This window comes from Rhamphochromis longiceps, linkage group LG7 (assembly GCF_057381845.1).
Source record: "Rhamphochromis longiceps isolate RC_006_pf linkage group LG7, R_longiceps_female_GT1.1, whole genome shotgun sequence".
In the NCBI taxonomy this organism is placed as follows: Eukaryota; Metazoa; Chordata; class Actinopteri; order Cichliformes; family Cichlidae; genus Rhamphochromis; species Rhamphochromis longiceps.
The window spans coordinates 50,372,812-50,400,516 of record NC_140563.1 but is presented as its reverse complement, the minus strand read 5'-3'; the positions used below and the strand labels follow the sequence as shown (position 1 = coordinate 50,400,516).

The 27,705-nt window shown below is 39.8% G+C and overlaps 1 protein-coding gene across 12 annotated transcripts in view; it reads right to left on the bottom strand.

Moving 5' to 3' along the window:
* arhgap24 (Rho GTPase activating protein 24) overlaps positions 1-27,705 on the bottom strand; it is an 89,475-nt gene that overhangs the window by 21,462 nt on the left and 40,308 nt on the right. The window contains exon 1 of one of the 12 annotated variants that reach the window (XM_085414112.1): positions 17,568-17,591. The exons of 5 other annotated variants lie outside the window; for them this stretch is intronic. In XM_085414112.1, the coding sequence (XP_085270238.1) occupies positions 17,568-17,586 (19 nt within the window). In that variant the 5' untranslated portion in view covers positions 17,587-17,591. 6 more of the 12 variants (XM_085414111.1, XM_085414110.1, XM_085414113.1 and 3 more) reach the window with 6 other exon arrangements.

Genomic DNA, 27,705 nt, shown 5'->3' with positions numbered 1-27,705 from the left:
CTCCTGTCATGTCATACCAGACAGACTGAAGTGGAGACTGTACCTGTTTCACATAACCAATCTGGCTGCAGTGATCACTATGACAACAGAGCCTTTACATCAGCTTCATCGAGATAAACAAAACAACTTGCTGCATTTCACAGGGATGCAGCGGGCCTGCTGCAGAAGAGACGAGCTCTTAAGAAGACAAATGAGGCGTCAGACTAGCAGTTTAATTATTTATGACTCTGACCACCAGGGATCCTGCCACAGTGATCGCATCAGATGGATGAAATCTGCATGTTGCATATGAAAACTATTAATAGACTAGAACACAACATGACAGGTCAGCAGGGGGGGGGGGGGGGCTCACACAGAGAGTCATGCATGTGTTTAATGTGAATGTTGCATAAATAGTGCTTTCAACACCTGAGCTGTCAGTTTGGTGCAATAGTTAAAAATGCAAGGCTAGTATCGCGTTACGAAGTGTGTAAATTTAAAAGCGCCTTCTGTTACCTGTAGGCTTCTCAAAATCCCATGACTAACAGCACAGACATCACAGCATGTGTCAGCATGTATCAATTTAGTGGGGTGGGGTTCTCTGTGTCCTGAAGAATAGGTAAAAAAAGGACATTTGTCTTCCTAGCTAAGGACAATACATTTGCTGTACTTTTGCATGACCTCAAGGTTACGGGTACATTACCAGCACTCCCCAACTGTGCTAATCAGTTTGATACAGTTGAAATAAGCAGAGTAGAGGTTCCTGGCACAACTTCATCACTTCCAATTTGCATGGAGAAGAGGAAAAAAATTGGAAGAGGCCCAAACTCCAGGAACACTTGAAACGTATGTGTTTTGGCTGGTAGACTTCACCAAGTTGCTACAATTTTGACCTTTTTATACAGTAAAGATTACACAAAAATCTAACTAAAATACCCAGCAATGTTTTACAAGCAAAAAATACAATACAGCAAATACATTTTGCCAAATTTGACAGTATTCAGACTTTGAAGACACCTCAATCATTAAGTTAAATTAAATTTACCTCATCATTAACAGTCAAGGATGACAATTAAGGTTACATGTTCCATAAAACACAAACTAATCCAATAGGGGGCTACCTTTAGTTAGCAACTATTAGATTCTATATAAAAATCATAAAAGTAGTTATGTTTGAAGCCACTCTTTAAACCATTTTATTAATAAAATAAAAGATCTGGCGGGTTGCTAATGTTCATATGGTTCCTAAATATCATTACAGCAGTACGTGTAGCTGTTTAACCTATTGATAATCAATCTAAGCATCCGTTAATCACCGTTAGAGTAAAAGTTCCTGATCAATGCTTGCAAAGGTTTGCAATTCGGCTCTCACATTAAAGTCGTTTAAGTTTTGATCCATTTTTCGATCGGTATCCAGAAACTAAGAGTCATTCTCACAGTAGTCTAATGCGCTCTCTCGCTTTCCTAATCCAGTGATTAGTCACGACCCGCTATTGATCGTTCGCAGAGTTCCCATTAATTAATTACACTTTGCGCGAAGCGGATACGATTCATTAACCTTGCCACGCCCACATATTTACCTTTGAAGACACTTGACGTTTGTGTTTATGCGTGCAGAAAACTTATTCGGTCGTTCCAGTAAATGTTTGAACGTGGCCATTCACGAGGAAAACAAAAACAAAGCGGCAGCTTTAGCTCACCTCCCAACCGCACAAATCACAACCGCAGCGTCATTTTACCTTCCCTCGACCTGCGACACGCAGTCGGTCAGTCATTCAGTGAGGCTGTTTGTCAACGAAAACAGAACCAAAACGGTGACTAACCGGTAACCGAGGCGCTCACTCGTGCTCGCACATGGGAGTGTTTCTTTGGCCACCGGCGTAAAAGCTCCGTCGCTCCAAAACACTTCTCGCTTGCGAGACCGCGCCTCCGCTTTTAATCCAGCACGGAGTCCTCCGTGTAGCAAACTCGAGAAAGCGGGGGATAAATATTAGCTTTAATTCAAAGAGCGGGTGAGAGCGCCACATCGATGGGTTTGAGTGTGCCTACTGTTTCCGACACACCGTGTGAGACTGTGGCGACCAGGGCCGTGCAAAGCCGTTTCGGGTTCCAGGGCGAATGATTTACTCCTTATGGTCCAACTTCCCCTGTTGTCAGTACTGAACTCACTTGTTCCTGCTGAAGGCATAGGTCATTCCAAATGGCTCACTACAATTTCAATTCATTTTTAACGTCATATATCCAATGTTACATTCTCCATTTACATTTATTTCACGTGTCACATTCAACATAGTAACTTAACGCTCACCAAATGTTTTCTGTATATGCCGTGGAATCTTGTCACCGTGTAAATATGAAATGAAGAATTTGAAAAAGTGGCAGAGGCTAGTTTGTATAATATTAGATGTAAAGCAGACATAAGCAACCAATTAAACAACAACACAAATACAATGTATTTTATTTTTGCAACTATGAGGTAACATATCAAAGTTGAAGGATTGTTAATAAATTATGCTATAAAATCAAACATTTTTAGAAATAAATGCACATTATTCAAATTTTTGTTGCAGTTGACTATCAGTGTTACATTTTGACATTAATATGATATAATTTAAAATGTAAAGCAGACCTAAGCAGCAAATTGAAGAACATTGTAAATGGAATGCATTTTATTTGTGTAATTATGTGGTGACATATCAAGGTCAAAGCATTGTTAATATATTATACCCTCAAATATAACACTAAAGAAACAAATGGGATATTTTGTAACTGTGTAACAGCCTTACATTCGTTTTTACTCTTGTATCACAGTCACCTCAAACACCTTGAGACGACTGTTGTGAATTGGTAGTGTATAAATAAAATTGAATTGAATTGATTTGAATGATATCATTTTAAACTTAAAGCAGACAATACAGATGCGAATACTGCAGCCATTCCCCAACTCTCTGTGAATGGTTCTCATGGCCATTGATCAATGGGCTTTGATCAGTGGTTGGTGATCAATAGTTATGACAATTTGCATATTAATGATCAAGGAACTCACCTCAAAGCCCAGTGTTCATTCAGCGGGCTAGTTTCAGTCACTGTGCAAATGTACTGTTTGGGGAAACCTGCAGTCAGCTGAGACTGAACAAGTCACTTGGATGAGTGACGAAACATTTCTCCCAGTGAAAACGCTACATCCAGATGAACAGAAGACCTGTATGATTGAGCATGCATCAAGACGACTTACTGTGCAGAGTTATTTGTGAAACACTAAGCCACAGTGCCTACAGATGCATTCTTTCTAATGGCCTGCAGGGGGCAATGGATCCAAAAACAAGTAGGATTATATAAAGGCGAATAAGAAAATCACCCAACTGGTAATGAGCTGATGAAGTTTTGATCTGAATCGCTAGTTTTAGCGTTTAGCATCAGGTACATTTTGTAAATTTAGTTCACTATGGAGTAAAATCAATACTAAAGAAGTGACTACTGTATGAGCAGGCACTTCAACCCCTTGCTTGTGATACCTAAGATGACTAGACATCCAGTCTATGAGTGTAGTTCACTGATGTATTTCTTTTATAAGCTGCCTATAATGCATACTAGTTAACAATTAAATCTTCTTAATTTTGGTCTTTTCATGTGGTACACGACCTTTGAACAAGGCAAAGAAAAAAAAAGTTGGGTTTTTTTGCCTTGTATTACAAGCTGATTTGATTCGTATAACTTTACACTGCATATTTCAAAAAGAGAACCCAATCTTAAGAAACTAAAATGAATCCATATATGCACATTAAAGCACAAATGATGAATCGGTTTACTATGCAGCAGCAGGTCCAGTGTAACAGCAATAATTAATTAGGCTGTAGCATCAAGGAAATGACGCATGCGTAACGCTTTATACAAACTGCCTCAACAAGGTCAACCTGACATATTTCTCAACCTGAGCATGTGATTATTCTTAACCACTGCTTTGAGTCATTACCCACAGTTACACCAATCACTCCCACTGGCCAGAAAGGTTTCTGACTCAGAGGCATCTCCACCCTGCCAGCATTGTTTGCGTTAATTGTCATGCAAAGTAACTGCAATTCCCTGGTGTCCCTTTGAGTTCCTCTGTCCACATTTAAAATCAATCAGCCTTCCATTACTTGCATGGACAGACAGAGCATTTCCTCTCGGAAACAACAGTTGTGAAGCCGTTAAACAAGCGTGCAACAGGATTAAACAGCATACCATGGGCATTACAGCACACTGCTCTTCCTCCTGTCATTTCCTGTTGATGATCCGCTTTCTTCCATAGCGGCCTAAGTTGGCCTCAGTTTATAAGGTTGGGTGAGATGTCACACTCACTTAGCACATGGAGAATATAAACTATTTAGGGCTCAAGTGGTAAGTGTTTGGAGAATCTTACTATTTAGAAGCACAGAGCATTCAGATAATCCCATCGTCTCCCAGCATGCAAAGGTCAATCACTGATTTATGCCCTAAAACTATTCTTATCTACTTTCAGTGGCATGGAAATGGTGGTAAATAATTAATAATATTAACTTCAGAAAGAAATTAACATTTAGCTCACAAATCATGAGCCACCGGTTAAATTCTGACTATAATAAATTAAGATAATTTTTGACTGATTCTTTTACGGACAAAGTATTTCTCTCATACAATTCTTGGGCTGATACTATGTTAAAAAAACAGAAACACTTTTATGACTTTATAAATGAGATCAACCTCAGTAGGTGTTCATATGCAGAGACGGTCTTCATGTATAACACGACTTTACCTGAAGAGACAACCGTGGCAGCTTTCACAATTTGCCTGATTTGCCATGCTTTGGCAAACTGCTCCAAAGTTTTACAAAAAAAAAGAAAAAAGAAAGAAAACCTCAGCTTTCAGACCTTTACTTCAGAAGCAGCTTCCATTCAGTGAGACATAGACATTAAGATTCCCTGTTCACACTGAGACTTCATAGAAGAAACGTTAAGGAGAAGGGAAAACACCATATTTTTCATGTTTTAGCAGTAACTCTACTGGTGATATTCTCTGCAGTGGAGCACGTACCAAAAGTTAGTTTAGGCTTTCATCTGCTACTTCAAGATCAGCATTACCAGACAGAGGATTAATACAATCAACCCCAAAACCTGATACAGCAACAAACACAGGAAAGACACAGCTAAACTGAACTGCATGCAGCTGCAAGGAGAATTGGCAACCAGACAGCTTTGCAATAAACTCCTTTTCTTTTGAGAACAGCGTTCTGTGAACAGATGAGGCAAATGTTCAACTTTCTGACAGAATGTGAAACACTGTGTTTAAATAAGTATGGTATTGCACACACACCAAAACCTCAAATATAAAGCCTGGTGGAGCAAGTTTTGTCTTCATGTTCAACATCTTGACCTATAATACTGGTGAGAATATATGCAGACTGTATACATGTGCCCTTTGTGAGGACAATGGTAAAGCTTCAGACTACTTTAAACATTCAGTTTCAGATGCTTTTTTTCCTCCTCTAGGATCTGTATAATGTCACAGAGATGGGATAATAACACAGTCAGCTCCAGCACACAACTCTGGTAGGGAGCGCTGCAGCTCCTTTAAACTTCACACACTGTTCTGCAATAACATAGACAACTTTCAGTGGATTTTCAGTTCAGTCAGACTGTTCGTCCATATGAGTTGGACAAAAAAAATCCAAACGGATCACAAACTTTTCTTGCAGCTGTGCATAAACTACATTAACAACTTGAGAGCACATCTGCAAACAAAACTATAGCCTCTCACTGACAACCTGGGATCAGGTTCAGTTACCTTTACATGTGAATGGCAGGCCATCTTAGATGGGCTCAGTGCAAACGGCTAACAACTGTTCATTCCAGCTGTAACCACTGGCTTTAATAAGTGGCCAAACCAGCTGCACATAGTCTTTAACTAATGGCTCAAAACAGGTGGGAGACAACAAAGGATCCCACTGTGCTGTAATTGCTCACAAATACCTGGATCCCCCGTGCACTTCACTTTGACTTGCATGTCTTCACTGAGCCCTCTAGGAGCCACAGTGGAGTGCATCTGTGTAGAGCGCCACAGTGTGGATAAAGACCATACAATATATGGTTATGTTTTGTGCCGATAAACAGTAATATGTTACCAGGCATGAATGGCCCAGGATACTCACACCCTGTAGTTACATCAAGTATTATGATAGGTTACATGAATAGTAAACATATAATATAAGTGGATGTGAAGAGCCTGTCTTTTGGCTTCAGTTATATATTTCGGAAAGTTCCAGTTACTATAAGATTGACGTCTTTCTCATATAAATATATTTTACATCAAATATGATGACCGCTAGCTTAGCAGAATGATTTTGTCTGGCACATAAACTCATGTAAAAACACAACTTGATTTAAAGTTTATATGCTTTTGAGTTGTTGGCAGGCAGATTTGTCAAAATGAGTTTTTTCCCCCCTAAATACCTTCAGACAGCCCATCTGTTTCCCCGCCTCCAGGCTTTGTGCAAAGCTAAAAAGCTACCTAGCAGTTGTAGCCTCACATGTGGAGAAAAGATCTGAAAACAGCATATCGGTTTTCTTGCACATATGTCAAAAAATAAGATACTTATTATTAAAAATGCTAAAATATTAATGTAATGTGGTTCTAAAGTATAGAACGCAAACCTTAACAGTATGACATTTCCATATCTTCAAAGCAGTTTTAGTCCATTGAATTGATAATTGCAAACCTCAGTCCTGCGGTATAACCACATAGAAAAAAAAATTAAGGCAAAGGGAGCACAGTAGGTGTTAAAAAAGGGGCCAAAATGAGCTAAATATTCCGTACACACAAACATGGGATAGATTTTTGTCTGCAGACTTGTTGTGAAATGTTAAGCTCTTCCAGACCCTGACTGCACATCTTGCCAAGTGGAGGAAGCAGCTGCTGCTGGCAGAGAAAACAATGCAGACACTGTAACTACCTTGTTTAGTGATAAATGACAAAAATATGTGTCATAGTTCTCCCAGCCTGTGTGTGTCCATGTTGAGATTAAAAGGAGCACATCAGCGTCTCCTCTCTTTTGTCTTCTGCAGTCGTCTTGTTTGTGTGCAAGCAGGGGCAAGTTGAGATTCAATAATAGGTCTAATGATAGTCTTCTCCGAGGTCCGCGCATCATAAATGACTAACATCACAGGAAGTCGGTCACTGGCTGGCGAGCTACGCTACACGGCAAAGCGAATTGTCCATTCATACGGAATGATGAGTATTAAGAGCGGAAACAAAAAGAAAAAAAAACCACTGCTCCCATTTTCTTTTTCATCTTTTGTTTATGACTGTTGGTACCCTTATCTACAGGGTCCATTTCACTCATGAGTAATATCATCTCCAGATGGTCTAAACATGCAGCTGTAACAAAGAAGCCTGTAGTAAACAAGTTAAGGAAATACTTAAGCAGTAGCAGGACAGAGGCTGTGCATAGAAAAGCTTTCAAAAGGCTCAAATAATAAACTCATTACTGTTACCTTGATGGGATGACAATAAATTAGTTAATCCATACAGGGGTAAGCTATGAATCGACTGATGAACCACCTCCATCCCTCGTTCGTTATCTCCGGCAAACCCAGGGTTGGAGGAGGGGGGGAATAAAGAGGCGTCCTGAATGAGTTACAAAGTCCTGGCTGTCTGAGTCAATGTGAGGACGGGAGTTTCTGACTGGAGGAGCTGCTCTGCCAGTTTTTGGCCCGGCTCAGAATGAGTGAGTGAGCACAGCTGAGAGGGTGTGAAAGAGAAATGGGAGGGAGGGGGTGGGAAGGGGGGATTTGGAAAAGCAGGGGGAGGTTGGTGAGCACACACACACACACACACACACACACACACATCCACAAACTTCTGCAGAGCACTGTAATGGGAACAATAGGTAGAGCTCTCTGAAGGCTTAGGCTTAACAGAGGCCAGGGTTCTCCAGAGGGCATGACCCCCATGTGCAAACATGGAATCTCCCATTCCCACCACAATGCTTTTTTAACATTAAGACTATAATGATGTAATCATATTGACCTTTCAAATGTGCAATCAGGCATTAATGACAACATAAACAACATTTAGAGTTTGTGTACGAGACTAAAACTTCAGCTTTTTTACTCCACTTTATATCAGTCGATGCAATTGATTTATCAAAACTAAAAACCTTAAATCTTTGGTGTACTAGTGGAAAAACATCAGCAGAAGGTTGAATGAACACTCAGCTACAAAGTATGCTGGAGATTAAGCTGTTTAATTTGCCTTAGTTTGCATGGCTGATTTACTAAATAAGAAAAAAATATACACTAGCTTTTGGCTGTTTCTCTATCTGTCATGGTCCTGGGTCGTGCGACCCAGTGTTTTGTGTTTAGTCTATTTTGATGTTTATTGATTGTTTAGGTTCTTTAAGGTAGTCCAGTCCTTTTGTAGTTATGTTACCCTTGTATCAAGCCTCCCTTGCCCTTCGTGTGTTTATGTCTGTGTGTCTTGTATTGTCAAGTTCATGCTGTCGCGTCTGTCACCTCCCCCTGTACTACGTCTCCCCGGTTCATGTCCCATGTTTCCTGTTTTACTTTGAAGGCCTGCATTCACTGTCAGTGTATTCAGTTTCACTCCTCCTGTCCTGTCGTTAAGTTCATGTATATCAGCTGCGTTCCCATGTGTGGCCACTTCCCCTGATCATCCCTCATGTGTATTTAGTCTCTGTGTTTCTTACAGTCTGTGTCGCGTCGTCTGTGTTCCCACCCTCCATGTTTCCATGCCCGGTCTGTTGTATTCTAAGTCATAGCCTTACCTTAGTTCATTCCCAGTTTAGGTTTCTGTTTAGTTATTGCTTTTGTGCTGCCCTTATTCTTGTTTGTTTCTCTTGCGTTACCAGCCACAATAAAAGGCTCGCTTTTGTTTAAAGTTTACTCCCGTGTCACTCGTGTCTGCACCTGAGTCCTCCACGCACTCTCCACACGGTCTGTCACAGCGGACCGTGACACTATCTTGGTTTTATGCTTAAACTAAGAGTCATCCTCTTTTAAGATAACAACATAAATGTATTTGCAAAATGAGTCATCATCAGCAAAAATGGCAAAGGTCAGCGCATGCTTAAATCTTCTCAAATGTGAGGATTTGCTACTTTTTTCTGAACATATAGATCATCGACTCAAAAAGGTCACCTGAGGAGCTTAGGCTAACCTTTTTCATTTCTTGTGACATTTTATACAATCAAAAATAATTCCTAAACTTACATTATAATAAGGTTATATATTTTCTGTCTGTGTTTTTAAAACGTTAAATCGTCCTTCAAAGTATTTTCAAAACAGCTATACTCTCATTACAAGTCTGCCACGCTGCTGGTGATACAGCTCCCCTCTCTGCAGTTATATCTTCCCACGTATTTCTAATGGGTGTCCCGTTTCACCACCCCCCACCCCCATCACCACCACAGCAAGGTATCGACGGCTAATTCTCACCCTGGTGACATGGTGGTCCTTGCCTGTCAATAGATGTAGTCTGAAGACAGACATCACAACATTAGCCTGAATCCCTAAAGACCTTGTCTAGCAGAGAACACAGACTCCATAGATGTTTCTATGGCTATCCATTACCATCTGATGCCGAATGAGTAACATAGTGAATAGGAGTGGGGAGGTCAAAGGGGACAAGGATTGTTTGGCTCTACTGTCTCTTTTACAGGCGCCTGTAGGAAAGTGGATAACCCTGGCATCAAAAAGAAGGAAAAAAGAAAGGAGACTAACAGCCACATCTCAAAAATCGCTGTATTATTTACTTTTCAAAGGCTAACATGATACCGTGTCTAGTTGAACCCACAAGAATATGCATAGTCGAAGTCAAGGTTGTCATGTTTTAAGGTGTAGTTGCATTAAAAAAAAAAAAAAAAAAAAAAAAAAAAATCAAACAAGTTATTATCAAGTTATTCTGCGAATACACATTCACCTCTGTCGTCACAGGATATGAAAAGAAATCAAGTGAAATTGCAGCTGTTGGGTAGAAAAAGTGAGTTGAGTTTCAATGAGCTGTCATGAGCACAAGCAGGGAAGCAATGGGTCAGTCCGTTCAGGGAGGTCACAGGACTGTCAAAGAGCCAAGTGTCTCTGTTCTGATTTCATGCCAACTAAATAAAGAGCTATGTCTGTGTGTTCTGCCAAGGCTGCTGTAAATATACCATTATGTAAGGGGAATCAATTTCAACTTCTGAAGGAAGGAAGTGCGGCTCAAGCAGGCCTTGAAGCCCAGAGCTTGTAACGTAAGCTGGCATGATAATCATAAAGGCTAGACACTAAAGCAGAGGTGCAGTAAGGGGGGGGGTGTCACACAGTCAGATTTAAGCATACCAGCATTTTATTTTTTTAGGTTTTATTATTAGTGTGTGATTTAATGTAATATAAGCTTTTTTCAAAGAATGTATTAATATTCTTCTTCTAGAAAAAGAACAAAAGGATAACACTGGTATATCCACGCCTTCCTCCAATGGAAACTGTTGGCTGCCCTCGGGGTGGGGAAATTTGAATCAAACAGTCTAAAATAAGCTATGTTTTGCTTTGAAAAGCTGCTGCAGGGGTGTAAAGCATAGGCGATACGCAGTGAACGTGCTAATGGATGGGAAAAGACCAGAAGAATCCTTTAATATGCGACTTGTTTTTTTAAAAGAAGGGTCCAAAGCCACAAAAGAAAACTGTAAACATTCCCAAATGATATTCATGTAGGTTCTCCGGTGTCGTTAAGAAACCACAATCATTCTGTTCAACCTATTTATTGCCGTGGCAGCATAAAGCAGACTTCGAACACATTTAAGTTGTTCATGATAACAATTTAAGTTTGTTAAAATACCAAAATCGTTACGAGTGAACCTTTTGGAGCACTGACAGCTTTAGTGGCTACTAGCTGCTGGATTGATATCTCATTTAAATGTTAGGGAGCACTGAGTTTTGGTGAGGGCTAGCAGCTGTTGTCACTTGAACACTTGCACACAACGCTGTGAGGTTAAAACATTACATTAGCGATACAGGCATAATGATGCTGGAGGGAAACTTCTGGAAAGGTGCAGAACACGCAGATCCAAGAGAAAAACCTCAAATGGCCTCACAGAAGTCAACCCTCCCACAGATACAGCGTGCTTTTAGTCTGGTATCGTCATCACCACACTGTCTGAGAATTTGTTTTGTGTATAGCCAGAGACACTTTGAACAGCTAAGCTCTCTGTGGGGCTGGATTGTATCTGACAGGATGAGTGGTATACTGTATTTTTTAAGTGAATGCATTCGGTCTGTGTGGAAGGAATACGTTGTCACGGTTATGTAAACACACTGGATCACACTATAACCGATTTGACAAACGTGTCGTGCACCCCTGGCTTGGGAGACTGTAAATCTGTGTGGGAGTCATTGCCAAAGAATTCAGTGATGTGAACTCTGCACTACCAAAATGTTTGTCCGACATCTAAAACGTTTTTCCATTTACATACAGGAAGCTGTCAGGGGTAATTCCCACACAAACAGTGTAATATCGGATTCCACCCATCAAAGGACTTTTGTGGTAAAAAAGCAAAAACAAAAAAAGAGGAAAAAGAAAAATAAAGACATGTCATCAGCCTCAAATATCCTCATTGTTAACAAGGATATTTTTAGATGATGCAGTTTGCTACTTGATTACTAAAATCAATTACAATATTGTTGATGGAGCCACTGGGAGACAAACTTCCTGGCGCTTGAAGATTGCAGTGAGCTTTTCCTTTATCCTCACCAGAGAAAAGAACAAGGAGTGGACTTGACAAAGTACCTGTTGCCCCACTCAGTAATACCTTCTAATATCAGCTTTCAGCACTGATGAGGGCCTCAGGGTAGATGCACACCTGCAGTCCCTGCAGTCAAAATAAGTAGTCTGAGTCAGCCTGGCCTTTGGGAAGCCCTTTGAACCTTTCACACAGGGCTGTGGAGACGTGACTTCTGGTATATTTTGAATAATGGAGGCAGAATAGACGGTTGAATCTATTTTCCCCACGAGAACCCATAGACTTAAAAATATATATGCATGCAAGCTTTTCCCTAGCTCAGCTCTTGTGAAGAATAGAAATTCTGAAAACACAAATTATCTTTTCCTTTAATTTCATTCACCTTGTAAAATGAAGTCGTTTTGGACACTTCCATGAGAAGTATAAATCAGTATTTTCATTTCCTAGATTGCTGTAGCGATGTAGAGAGATTGAGGAGCTTGTCGGGGCAACGTTATTTTGATAGAGATAAATCTCACTGGCAGTCATCATTTATCATGCTGGACGTGAGATTCCCACCAATGCATTTTCTACTTGGTGGCTATGGCTATAAAACAAGAAACATGAATATGGATAACTATTAGGAAATGTGTTTCCAAGTTACACTGTGCACTTCTATAATAATCTGCTTAATAGGGTCAGGTGACTGGGTGAATATACTGGCTCTAAGGTCAAAGTTTCACAATTTTGAGGAGATTTTTTACCAGTTTATTGAGTTTTAGTTCTATATTCACACATCTGAAGGATGGCTTTGTATTCATTTTTTAAGATGTTGCTGAAATTGCTTGTGGAGATCTCTGCAACCCTTACCCATGCTGCACAAAGACCTCCTCAAATACACTGATTGTCATCTTTCTCGAAAACCCCTTTGTGCACCATAAAACACTCAGGTATGAAAATATCTGCAATCTGGACATTCAGTGCTTAGTGTGAGCTTCAGTAAGATGGACGAACAAGTGAGTCTACATATTGATCACTGCAGCATTGCTAGCACTATTTTTTTCCCCCCTGACAAAGTTGGCTAAAACACTGCACTGTCTGCTAGAAAGTGATGCATTGGAGAGACAAAGAAATGCAGATGATGATGAAGACTCTCAGTGTTGACCTTCTGCTGAGGTTTTTCCACTAGTACAGCAAAGACTTATCATAAGGTGAGAGGCTATGACTGCAGTGATAGGTTGCCAATATGTTGCAATGTTGCAGATGGACAGCTATCCACACTCCGCGCCAATTTAGAATCCCCAGTTAATTTAAAAACACGGACGTCTTTGTACTGTGGAAGGAAGCCAGCGTAGCTGGAGAGAACCCACACACGCCTGTGGAGAATATGCAGACTCTACAAAGCTGATATTATTAGTTGGTCTAGCATCATTACTTGCCACCTCCCCACCAGTTAAGTAATCAAAGAGACATGTTGGTTTCATTCAACACTTTTCACCTTTTTGGTTTAAATGTGACAGGTTTCAGGATGTCTCAGCTAAAGTCAGGAGAGTCAGTTTGCACTCTTGGCTTCTAACACATCACTTTTATTGAAATACTCATTACAACTTCCCAGACTGCTTTAATTCACTGTTCCCACCTTTGCTCTCCTCACTGCCATCATTCAGCTTTTTCTCATGTGTAGCCAAACATTATGTACAATACAGTATTTCTTTTGTCTAGTTTCTCTCCTCATTTGTTGCCTTGGATTTTCACATGAGAATGTCTTAACTAGGATGGATTTACAAGCAGGCGGGGAGCTGTGAGTTCAGGACTCTGTTCTGTTATCTCCCCCAAGCAGCCAAGCAAAGTGAAATTTGAACCGGCTAGGAGAATGTTCTCCACCAAGCATGATTTTTCTTCCTCTGGCAAGATTTATTTTAAAGCTACATATATGCATAGTGCAACCAAACTGAGTCACACTTACATATATTGCGTATGGTTTATGGATGTTATTCCTTTGAAAGACTTTAAATTGTAATTTTGAAATGACATGGTAAAGATAGAGAGTAGGGTTTAGTGATGGGATTTCCGGCTCTTTTTAGAGAACCGGCTCTTTCGGCTCGGCTCACTAAAAAGAGCCGGCTCTTTCAGCTCCGAACCAGCTCTTCAGGTTGTTTTGTTGCTTTAATTAATTTATTATTACCTAGAATATAAAATTATGCACAAAATGAACTACTAATGTAAAAAAAAAAAAAAGGTGGTTGTATTTATATATGTTTATATATAAATATATGTGGTGGCCTCTAGAGACAAAGCACGTACAAACTCCAAAACATATTCCTAGAGTTAACTGAACTTCCAAAACAGAGCTACCTAGATCACTTAAATAACACAATTGAAAGCATGTGTGTATTAATACACAAGCACTCATATATATTCAAATAAATAAAAAAAAAAAGTTCATTTACCTGTTACTACCACACACCAAATCCGGTCGTTGGTACTTGCTAACTTGTGTAGCCACTAGGTAACAAAAGCTCAACACTGTGCCCTAGCATCCTGGAGCACTTCTGTTGTGTTTTGTACATGTTTTGGAGTTTTTACGTGTTTTGGAGTTTGCACGTGTTTTGGAGTTTGCACGTGCTTTGTCTGTAGGGGCCACCGTAAATATACTTTTATTTATTCACTCCACATAAAATGTAATAAATAAATCATAATACAAAAACCAACTGGTCACAGTTCAACTTTTAACTATTTAAATTTTCAGCTTTTTCCTTTTAAACAAATTTTAAGTGAAACAACACAAAACTCTGCAAACCACAACACAATTAAATATAAATTAAAATATGAAAACAAAAAGAACATGCACATTCTCTGTCATATGGGCCTGCATGAATAAACTTTCTGAATCCTTTATCATCCGCAACTAAAAATAGTTGTGGATGAGTACTATACCTTTCTAATGTGATGTTGTTGTCCCTGGCTCTCTTTCTCTCTCTCCTCCTGTGCAACTGCAAGTGTAACTACCACCCCTCCTCCCTCTTCCCAGTGCAAAGCACAAAGCTCGCATGCAGAGTGAAGCGGAAAAAAAGTGTGAGAGAGAGGGTGAGAGAAAGGGGGGAAAAAAAACCCCACAGCTTTCGATAAGGAGCCGGATCGCGTCTTTCATGTCAAAGACCCGGCTCTAAGAGCCAATTCGTTCACGACCGACACATCACTAGTAGGGTTGCCAAATGCTGACTTAATAACTGCAGACCTCCGAACCTACTCTGGCATTAACATCAGTATAAACTGCACTAAAGCTTCACAGCCTGTTATCCATGATTGAGCAGCTCCTGTAGGTGTAAAAAATAAAAAACAAAACAAAGAAAGAAACCCCCACACTAATAATGCCTTACAAAGATCTAGCATAGACAAAGATGAAATAATAGTTTAAAAATTAACTGAACTCAAATATTCTGGATGATCAAAGTTATTTCTAATTGTGAAATCAACCCAAACAAGGTTTTTTTTTTTTGTGGCTCAAAGTCTATGTAATAAGACCAAACAAGCTAGTTTTGACTCCTAAAATATTTCTAATTCAATGAAAAAGAAAAATGGCATCAAACCCTGACATCAAAAACCACGAGCATCAGACTGTAGATTCTCACCTGATGTGAGCAGCAATCAGAAATGGGTGGCAAGTTAACTGAAATCGTGTGAGGACAGGTTGAGCTGTTTGGTTCAACTAGAGAAAGACAGGGAAACAAGGCTAGGGCTTAGAGAAAACTAAGTAAAATCACGGAAATTAGCTGTACTTTGTAAAAATATGCCACAGTTACTTGTTTTGAGCTATCAGTTGTAGTCCTCCTATAGCAGGGACGACACAATACAATGAGTAGCTGGTAAAACCACCAGTAGAAGCACATAATTCTCAAAAAAAGAAAAAAAAAAGGTTATTTCATGTACTTAGTCACAACCTCCATTATTAAAAGCTTCTTTTAAATTATTTAAAACATAATATTTTGTCAAAAGGACACAAGGTATAATGTTTTAGTTAGCTAAAGCTAACGTATATTACTTTATGTTAGCTTCAGCGTTCATATAATGTTAGCTACTGCAAACATTTTAGCCTATGAAACACCACAGGCTATACCAACTGTCTCAAAGAAAAAGGTAATTTGGGATAACCTCAAGTCTTACTGCCTGACAAGTCAGGTTGCAGCTAACGCTGCACATATATTACACAAACAGCATCTGTAGGCGTATGCTGCCCCCATCAGTTTTGAAAGAATTGCAGCCTTGGTACATATACCGCCAATGGTACCTAAGTGCCCCCCCAGTACTGATGTGTTTTAAGAATTCTGGTATCAAATGGTGTTGGAAGTATTGTTTGTATGACATCCCTAACAGTTAGTGTACCATTAGCCATGAATATTTACAGGTTTCCATCTGGTCAAACACATTCTGTATGAAATATTAATGCCTAGTTTACTATATATGTTATTAATTATTTTGTCAGAAATAGTTCAATGATCACAAAGCATATTTACAAAAATGATACCAATGGAAGGAAAATTAATAACTTCTTTCTTCTCAAAATCAATCACAGCTGCAAAAACTGTAAACCATAAAGTGGAACTTATAAAACACCCATCTGCTCACATTCTGCTTTTTTTTATTTATATATATATATATATATATATATATATATATATATATATATATATATATATATATATATATATATATATATATATATATATATATATATATATATATATATATATAAATTTGCAACTGAACTACAAGCAGCTTTGTGCCTGACGTCAGATCCTTCACTTTGAATTAAGTCCAAAAAGCATCTCATAATGACACTGTCTAAATCAAATACAGACATATTGGTTTTCATTATTGGTATGCAAAAAGACACACCTGGGTTATAGTTTAGATCCATGGGATGCAGATGAAGACGTGCCCCCTCTCAGGTGAAGGCTGAGGTAGCGAAAGCCACGCTCTTGCTGCTTACTGCTGACCCCCACGTGCCACTTCTTCATCTGGTCTTGTTGTGCACCACTAGCAGCTCTATCACCCTATTTTTCTGCTGAAACACAGTCCGCTGCACTTCATATTCTCCCCCACCTTTCTTTGCTTATCCTCCACGTCATATAAGTCTTCTACAACTTCATTTTGCTAAGTCAAACGCAGGTCAATGTGACACATCGATCAGCGGCAGTTAGGCGAGGTCAGGCCAAGGCTAGCGTGTCTGCATACCTCTCAGGAAGCCTTTTTCTCAATATACAGTATACTTCTGTCAAAGGAGCTGAAAGAGCAGAGGAAGCACATTTTTGAGACACACGCGAAACGACTGCAGGACAGAAAGCGATGAGTGAAACGGCAAACCGGAGGCAAGATGGTGTGTCTGCTCTTCTCTGAAGAGCCCCTGAAGGAAGTGAGTGGGGTGGGGTGGGAGCTAGTGGTGGAGGGAGGTGGGTTGCATCATAAATCAGGCGTCCCTCCCTGGAGTGGGACCTGTAAATCTGGTGAACGAAGAATGGGCACTCAGCCGAATGATTCATCCACAGTGCTCTATAAATACTGCTGTACAGGGTCGGCAAGGCTGTTGCTACTGGTGGCCAAGAAACCCAGAGACACTGGGGTTTCTCCCTCTGAACAGAAGGTCTTTAATAACCCTCTTATCTTTTTCAGTCCAAGCCAGACTTGTAGGTGAACTACACATTACTTGCTTCCTTTAAGTGGGAGAGAAGCTGGCAGAAAAGGTATTTAACATTTAACACCAACACTACCTGTTGGGAGTCAAACACAGGAAAACATGAAAAAAAAAAAGACGTGGGAAGAGATCTAAATATTTACCCAGAGGAAAAATCAGTTTACATACCATTGGTCTGGACATTCATATGAACTGGCCCCGACAGACAAACACAGTATAACAGTCCAGCTGAAACTTACTTCAGTGGAGGCCCAAATGTGTACTCACTGAAACCTGGCCTATCAGATACACGGTGGGGGGCAGGGGTTGTGGAAAGACATTGGAGTGGGAGTCTGATAATGGACATTGGTATGCAAGTTTCAAATACCAAGCCCCCCTCCCGGAATAAGGCTGTTATGTAAGCATCTGTGCTTCCTGTCCTGCTTCTCTCTCTGGCTTAAACTGTTTTTTGCATTTTCTCGAGAGGATCGAGAGGCATGGATTCTCACAAACGGGGATGTTGTGATGCATGGATACAAGAAAGGAGGAAGTCTGGAATCCTGGAGCCTAAATGAGAGTGAGGAGGACATCTCAAACACCTACTACATACAAAAGGCATGCAGCATATTGTCTGGAAATGCCGGCCTCCCTTTTCCTGCTTTTTGTCAAGTCTGTTCGATCCAGATGTAACATTACAATTATGGCGTGTTTAGCTTTATGCTAAACAACGCATGTACCACTTATTGTCCTTCACAGATCGAATGCAAAGTAGTTTGCTTGCATAAGCTTGTGATTTATCATCTTTTGACTGAATGACAGCTAATGGAGGACATCATTAAGTGAAACGCCTCTTTTGAAAAGTATGAAAATGTAGCAGGCGACATTTCATATCCATTCATCCAGTATTTTATCCTCTAGGGCTGTTTTTGCAAATGCCTTTTCCCATTTACCAGCTGATCAATCATGACTTCATGAAAAATGGCCCTAGTCAACACAGGGTACAGTCTGAGCTATTATGTGGATTCTCATGGGTTTTAGTTCCACCACTAAAACACACAAACTACACATTGTGTTGTTATAGAGAAATGCAAGTGGGCTGAAGCCACTAATCAAACTGCTGCTAACATATAAAACCAAAAACTATATTTATGTTGCGTTTTGCGTAGGAAGTTGCCTTCCTGCGCGGGAAAAAAAAAGTATTTTGTTAACTGTCAAACCATCAAATTCAATGTGCAGTGGTTTGCTGTTGATATTACAATCCCTCCTAACAATCATTTAACTTAAATTTGTTGAATCAAATCATTTTTATGCTCCTTAGATATTAGTTTCAATCCTCAGTCAGTTAGCATACTCTAGCGTAACAAAGGAAACAATGTGTATGACAGACTCTTCCAAACCAAAGATGACCAAAATGAAGTAAGTGTGGCAAAACATCAGGCTCTTATTTCTACAGTGAGAGGCTCAAATGGCTGTTTTTGGTTGGATTTTGTTAAGCCTCAGTCACACAGGCCTAGAGATTAGCTCCTAAACCCCTGCAACTACCGGTAGCTAATGAAGTTAGTTAGACTACGTCCACACTAGCCCGGATAGATTTGAAAACGGCGCTTTCAGTTGTTTTCAAAGAGTTGCGTGTCCACACTAAAACGGCAGAAAACGCTGACGCTGCAGTTCCGCGCATACGCAAAAGCGAGTGAGAATTAAAGAATTTGAAGAAAAGCTATCTGGAGCGTGTACAAACTAATATTAATCTTTTTTAGGGCTGTCAAAATTGAGAGCAGTCAAAACAACTGCTGTATAATGCCCTCCGCTATCTTTGTTTAATTGGGCACATGACTGCATCACATGACTAAAATGCGTCATCGTTTTAGAAAGTCTGCGTTTTCGAGTGTCCACACTGCGATGGGACAGCTCTGTTTTGAAATGTATGCGTTTTCGAGAGCGTTTCCAAAAGGCTGCGTTTTTCCTTGGGGAAAGCGCCGTCTCAGTGTGGACGGGAGGGTAAAACAGAGAGAAAATCAATGTAGACTGATAAGAAAAAAACAACAACAAAAAAACAGAATAAACCCACACAATAGCTGGAGATAAAATATTCAAAATGTAATGTTTTGGATTCCACACCGAAAAAAAAAAATAAAGTTGTGTCTGCAAAGCCTCGTTTGTATAAAATTTCCTTGAGCTATAATCAAGATTACGCCAAAGAAGAAGCGCATAGAAATAAACAGAAAAGCCTACCAATCAGGAATGGGCATCATCGCTCTGTCTAGGTACATCACACTTTATGTCATACCCAGATTTGTTTTATCTGCACAGTTTGGTTTGCAATAATTGTTAAAATGACAGTCTGTAGGCTGTGAACAGTTCCCAATTTAATGGTTGCAACACAATTTATACCCTTTTTTTTCCAATTACAATGAAAAACATTAGTGAAAGTAACAAGTCTCTAAGAGTGCAATGTGTGTGTGCGTGTGTGCGTGTGAGATTCTCTGCTCTCTGAATTATAGTTGACAGACAGATGTGCGCTGTCATGTGGAGGAGGATGAGTCGCACATTTCAGCTGGTAGTTTGAGTTCCTTTCAAAATGTGCAGCTTCTTGTGTTTCACAGTCCACTAAGAGTCACAGAAGCAGCTCTCTGTCATTTATGTGAAACTGCAGCACAAAATGACAACAACAACAAAAAACTCAATCATTTACTTTTTTTGGCAGGCGTATGACTCCTGTATCCTTCATTTGGGGTAAAAAACCAGAATAGTGCACATGCTCTGGTTTTACAGTTGCCAGATGCAGTTTTGGCTCTGGCTATTTTTTTTTTTTTAGCATTGTTTGCTAGCACAAGAAGACAGGTCACATAGCAGTCTTCTGTCTCTGCTCTGAATAAATCCATCCACGGCACACTTAAGAAAGATGTCACTGCAAAGTGGATCTGCATTGTTAGCACAGGAATATATTTCACAAATTTCAGATACCTCCTTAATCCTTGTCAAAGAGACATGTAGCTCAGTTTTTCTCTTTAATAAACCAAATAATAGCAGGCAAGCACTTTTTTCATTCTATGGATGATTAAGCAGCTTGGGCTCCAGCTCCGACAGCCCAAACTCCTGTGAGTGTGGGACACCTTGGGGAACTTAGTGACATTTTTCTACAAAGCCACATGAAATCAAGAGCGATTCCTGCTACCCTTACAGCTACCTTTGAGGAGGAAAAAAAGATTATCCTTGTGCTTTGAGAGCCAGCAAAAATTTCTACTCTTCAAATCAATTTGCCAGTCAGTCAGAGTTTCTTTTCCAGCACCCTGTCAGATGCTTTCAGGGAAAGGGAGCTGTAATCGGTTTGAACAAACCCTTCAGACTTCATAATGCTATACTACCACCATTCACCCATACAGGGGAAGTGATCCTAAACATGGCTGACACCGAAGAGTCTTTTAAATCACAGCAAGCCAACGTTATCCAAACATTTTTTTCACTGGTAGTAATGCGTTTTCTAGCTATTTCAGCAAACTGCAGAGGAAGTTTACAGACTGTGTTGAAAATCTTTTGAACTAAAAACGTGATTTGAGCTAATGCGATGGTGCCACATACATACATAATATAGTAGTAGCCAAAAACATAGGATAAATTAGATCCCCTCCTCTAAACACACTTTCTCACTGGCAGCAAGACTTTACCTACTATTGCCAGCCTTCAGTTAGCCATTTCCACAGCTAGAAGAAGGATAGTGAAGACAGATTTTAGTTGGACGCCCACTTCTGGTTAAAGATGAATGATTTGGACAAATGTGCATTTATTCTACTGGCCACTGCCATAACAACTTTGTTCTCTTCTAACGCAAAATTTAAGATAATGCTTGACTTTGTCATGGTGCTAGTGAACCTTGAGCTAAATGCTAACGTCAGTATGCTAACAAACGCATGTCAAAAAATATCAATGCTGTTATTTTGTTAATAATTCATACACTTAATTCTTTTATTATCAATATTTTAAATGTATATTTGATTTAATTTATCTATATTTTAATGATATATTATCAAATTTTAATAAGAATTTGAATATTGCAGTGATGAAGTGACAAAACCAGAGCAATGACCTGTGTTTAGGAATGCCGTTCAGTTAATGACTTCCAGTTAGCACTATATGGTTGTCCAGCCTGCAGTCTTATTGCTTTGGCACACTCAGTGCTCTCATAACATTGGTTTCTGCCAAAGCAGACAGCTGTTTCAGGTTAAAGCACTCAAACAGCTGGTGAACACAGGGTAGCATTTAGCTGCTAAATAAATCGTAAAAACAAAACAAAACAAAGGCCAGATAATATCAGATTTATATTTATATTTTGGGCAGACAGATCCCAAAATTAATGGTAATGTGGCTGTATTACTATTACTTCTTGATATTTAAATAGGCAAGCATAAACTATAATTTATGAGGTGATTAGGCCTACTGACCAATGTCAACATTGTCACAACTTATTTCTGCTGCCCTCAAGTGGTCAAAAAGAGGCAGGGCACAATCTGGACAGGTTAGTCGTCTATTTACACATTTTGGCTAAGTGATAAAGTGACTGTGAAGAAAAATGTAAAAGTGTTGCATACAGAAATGCTTACTCATAACTGTATAGAAAGCTGTTTCCTTGAAAATGAAAAGTTAAAAACACCATCAAACTTACTTAAATTGTTCAGAGCAGAAAATACAACAAGCACCAATTTCAGTAGCTTTTTATAGTTTACTTTGTATAGCATTTCATAGCAATCATTTCAGCTTGTGTTGGATATTTTAGATTAGGCCAAAACGACGGACTGATCTAACAGATAACTACTGGGATAACTGTATAAAAAGAAAAAACAAAGCATCCCAGTGTTAATACGATGTATTTGGTCTGTTATTTCAATAACCCTCATATCAGATGCTTCATCTTTTCAGACTTTGTGCCTCAGCGCTCAGTTCTAAACACCGTCTGAAAAACAAACATCCTCCCCCGAAGTCCTTCCTGGGGAAAAATGTCACTAATGAGGCACTGTGGGGTTTTGGAAAACACCATTCTTGATGTTGGATGTTACATTAGAGGGAACTACTCCGTAATTGAATTGTGGATCTAGAACATTAAGGAGCATTTAGTTTACAGATGCCATGAATAGGTCAATACAAAAAGGTTATGGGAAGAAACTGCCATCGTGACTATTGCCACGTTTGTTTTTTACACACACACACACACACACACACACACACACACCAACCAATCTAGTGGCTATTACTTTTTTAATAATATTAAATCATCATCAGACACACCCACTTAAAGCTGAGCATTGATCCACGATGTGTGTCTGAAGGTGGCCTTCTGTCTCGGTGTGATCGCGAGCATAAATTCAAGATGTAAAGAGAGCAACAACAACGAGAGATGTGACCCACAGAAGCTCCAAGGCCATATGCTGGTGTGGAACAGACACCAGGTTATTGAATTCATGTGCACACTGGGAAGATACAGTAGATACATGCACACCAACACGCTGATAGACAAGCACAAGAGCAAGAGGAATGAGTTCAGTTTGTGACCTTTTTCAAAATGTCATAGAAACAAATTCTTAAGAGGAAAAAAAGTGCACTGAAAAACATCCCACAGGCTCTGACAAGACAAGCTAATGGGAGATGTACAGTGAGGGATAGTTGACAGCTTCATATGCAAAAATCAAACCCTTAGTTCTACAGGCAACATCATTTTGCCACAAAAATATCAATAAAATCCATTACACTTATAATGCACGTACCGATAAAGTTGCTCACATTGCTCCTAGATTTCTGGAGCATTAGATGCTGTGTGGGCACTACGCGTCCGAATGACGATTAAATCATCATATCAGAACATGGAGTCTGAAACACAGAAAGCATGCTCATCTCTGTCTGTTTAATTTGACCTAATGTATGTGCGGATTGACTCATATTCAGTGAAGTGGGTGTAGGAGGTGGTGTCAGGTGGGGAAATTATTTGATTTTCACAAGCTTTTTCCATTTATGTAGCAGGGAGCTCCCTCACTGTGTATGCTGTTTGGTAGCTGGGTTTGCTGCACATTAATGGAGATGCAGACAAGCACCTCTGTTTTACCTTTTACAGCCTAAAAAGAGATAATGTGTGTAAATAAGCTATGACCAGGAGTCCCACATAGTTGCATTTTACTTAAATGAACAAAAGTTTTCTCAATCTGAACCTTCAGGTAACGGTTAGGAAAATCAAATAGTTTTTGATGTGTGTAAGTTATGATATTTATTGATTTGCCCCCTTTCAAAAGCTAAAAAAATAGAAATAAATTGCATGTTGGAGTAGCAGAGGTTTAAGGCTTGGCATGGGATTAAATAACAAAAATAAAAATACATACAAGCTTAAAATATTACCAACAAGGTATAAAATTGTGTGTTTTTTTCCCTTTTGCATTGCAAATTAATGCAAAGGAATAAGGAGGAAATGTGCGCTCGGAACATTTGCTTCTCTTTGGATAGCGGCTTGAAATAGAAGTGCGGATGGAAGTCGTGAGCATATTATGGGGTTAAAATAGCACCTGGTATTTAGAGACTTCATAAACACGAGGCCACGGTAGCACTACAGATGGATGCATACGCACATGATATCATGAGGAACTGATTGGGTCTGTCAGCCCTGTGAAATAATCACAACTACAGTAAAAAGACAGTGGGCTAAAGTTTAAAGCTGCATCGACTACCTTCAGTCTGTGCCAGTATAGAAGAAGCTATCTGTGACTAATAGGACATGAGAGCCTTTATGAAAACCACCTCCGTGTGTCCTGACACTGAAATGTCAGCACAGCAGATTCATAAGTGTTCTTAATGACTCTACAGGGGCTTCTTCAACCTTAAACACTGCTGCCTGTGGGCTTATATTATCACTCTGTCATATTTCTTAGCCACGTTTTTTTATTTGAAAACTTCCATCCATCACTCACTCATCAGCTTTGAGTGCTTTTAATTTAGCCCACACTTTCTCATGAAAGACGGCACAGTGGTCCATGGTCTTGAAATTGCATGTCTGTCTTCAGCCTCCAATAGTTATCAGTACTATTAGCCCGACATTCAGTCATTACTAGTTCAAGTTATTTAATAAGAAGGCCGACGCAAAGTATTAGGGATTCCTTTAGTATTATGCAGCATGGCCAGTTTGCACGTCATTCACTCAAACAAAAACAATGATACGAATAGTCTCAGTTTCAAGTTTCGAGCTCTCTGGGACTCTTAGCTTCCTAACGCATGTGAATACAATTACATCAGCATGATTATCGGAGCAAGCGTCCACCTCAGTGACAGATGATACCCACGGGTCTTCAAGGTGCCCTCCCCAGAGCTGTTGATCAGACACAGATGGGAAGCAATCACAAGAGCAGGATTCAATTATAATCCCCACTAGCTCTAAAATGAAAATTAATTATTTACATGAAATATATTAAATAATTATCACTGAGGATAATTTAACACAAGCATCTGGACTTTTTTTTAGAAGCTCTTCTCTACCAAGTTACTTTTAGTTGCAGAGTGTTGGCAAATACTATACGAAAAAAGTACATTAAAATATGCTTCCCACTAAAAGAAGATATGTAAAACTAAGGCAAAGGTTAAATAAAAGTCATATTTGCACTAAACTTGCACATTATTTCAAACAATATTTGAAAAGGACAAGAGGTCATCTTAACTCGCAGCACAAAGGCTAAAAACGTCTGGAGCTGATTTTTTTTTTTTTTTATATTTGCAAATTTTCTGTGTTATAATGAAACCAAAAAGTCTAATTTTTATAGTTTCACAGATTTTAAAAGTTCATTTGACATTTTACTGGCATTGCAATGTCTAAGAAAACCACACGAGGGCGCTATACCCTTTCTTTAAAAACAAAAAGGCCCCAAAGCTGTAGATTTAAACCCAGAAAAACATTAAAACACATTCACTGTGAGAAAATGCTGAGAGATTAATTGCTTATTAACTTATGCAACAGTTTGTCAGCTTTTCAGTTGACTCAGTCAGTAGCATTTAAGCTCGAGGCTGTCCACAACAACGTGAGGAGTTTCTCTCATGAATGAAGGAGTGGCAGTCTCTGTAAACGAGCAGGGCACTGTTCCCTTAATTAAAAAGCAGCGGTTTGCTCGGTGACAGAGCCGAAGACTGAGCCTGGGGGCAAACGCAGACAAAGTGACACACTCTGAACTCTTGCTGGAGCTTTGTGCGTTTTGGAAGCTGCATGCGTTTTCTCCATCAAAACCACAGCAGGCAGTCTTTCCTGCTCAGATAATTAATCACAGTTGGGTGACAGGGAAGTGACATTTAGCAGCAGCTTAGATGTGTAGAATGAACGAGCAGCGGATGCCTTTTTTGTTAAGATAGTCGTAATTTGCTGCTCTGCTTGCTCACTGCATTGTTCTGAGCTCTGTCATGCCATGCAGAAATATTATGATGATGATATCTGACATTCTTGAGAGGATTTAAGAGCACTGCGGGAAATAGAACTGCAGAGCGATCCTTGTCACCGGGACGTTCTGATATGCGTTTCCGATGTATGGCCTACATATCTAGACAACACTTTCTGTCTATGAGAGCTATAGCACCTCCGAGATGCTCCAGTTGGGAGGAGGATCCACAGGCACACATCTGTCACAACATTATTCATACAGTTTAAAAGTGTCCAGCACATTCACTTTGTTGTTACTCTTCTTCTCCCTAGCTTGGGCCCGTGAGAGTTTGCACATGTTGTGACGTGTCAGCGCCGTGGCTGGTGTTTAAAGTTTGGAAAACAAAAGGTCCGCTGTGTCTGTACCTGCGTTTCCCTGTCAAACAGCTGAAAATGAAGACAGTCTAAATATTGTTTTCAATTTGGTGCACTCACCTCGTAAGCCCCCTCCCCTTCTCCTTTCTTTCTCACCTCTTCAAGTTTAGCACACACACACACACATCAGCCAGATGTGGAGGGAAAGCTAAGAGCTGAAAAACATCACAGAGTGCTCAGCACAGGTGAATAAAAGTCTGAGATTTTTTTTTCCTGAACTGTTTTGCAACTTTTTCCCCAGTTCCTCTGAGACAGAGTAACTAAGTAAAACTTTCCAGAAAAGCTAAAAATACAGAGAGCCTCCCCTCCCTGTATTGATGCGGGATGCTTCTGTTCAAGCCCCTTGTTGTCACACTGCTCAAATTTAAACCTCATCACCACGCTTACAGACAACAAGCATCTCTGTAGAGCTCTGACTTTCACCTCATTTTGAATACACCCCTCTCATCACTTCCTGTCTGTCTGCCAAATTCTGTCTGTATGCTGTGTTCAAACTGCAGGGCCGCATTTAGACCAGTGGAATAAATGTGTTGTTTTTCCCCTTTCATTTGCTCTTTCTGCTTCTCTGAGACTTCTTTATTGGCTTCCTCATAACAAGCCATGTTCTTGTTTTCCATCAGTACGAGGCTGCAGTGGATGACGCCGGATGGGAAAAACTGTTTTGTAGTAGAATGCCGAAAACCCTCTGCCAGGCGGTTGCATCCAAATTGAAAGACCCTTATTGTGAGCAAGTAAAGTCACAATTTAATCCGCATGTTCTGGTCTGGTGCTGGTCCACAGCAAATCTGACTTTAATAGTTTAAAGACGACAGGGACACTGATGTCACAGCAGTGAAGTAAGGCTCCATGTATAAATCAGAGGCCCCAGTCACACTGACCTGGAGACCAGTTGGCAACTACCTGACAAATACAGCAGCTAGGGACAAAATTTGTATTAGTCACTATGAAATTGACTGCTAAAGCCCCAGTCATGCAGGCCAAGCGACTGGTCAGCGCTAACCACCAATCACTGGGGAAGAATGTGTTTGACCAACAGGTTGGCGAGTGGTTTCAGTAGGTTTCAGGAGTCACTGGGTAAAATTGGTGTCAAAGAACAAATAAAAAACAAACAAACAGAAAAACTGTGATTGCTTTGATCGCTAGGAAATTTCTGTGGTCAATCAAAGTAAAAGTTGCGTCTTTGAAAGCGTTCACCTCTTGCAACTATTTGACCCAACAACAGCCAGTAAAATCCAGCGACTAACCAGCAGGTTGGGAAATGCACATTTTTCCCGAGCTACCAAAGGTTCCTAGTGTGGGTCTCAGGCCTGTGCGATGGAGGCTTAAGCCTAATTATACAGATTACATTAAGAACAGAATTCACAATAAGAGTCTGACATTTTGAGAAATATGCTTGTTTGTTGAGGAGCTTTAGGTAAAAAGATTTATGCGACTCTTATTTATCTATATGGTGGCTACTTTAGCTTATCCTGGAAAAAGGGTTGTTCATTGTTTTGTAAAAGGTTGAATTCCTACATACAT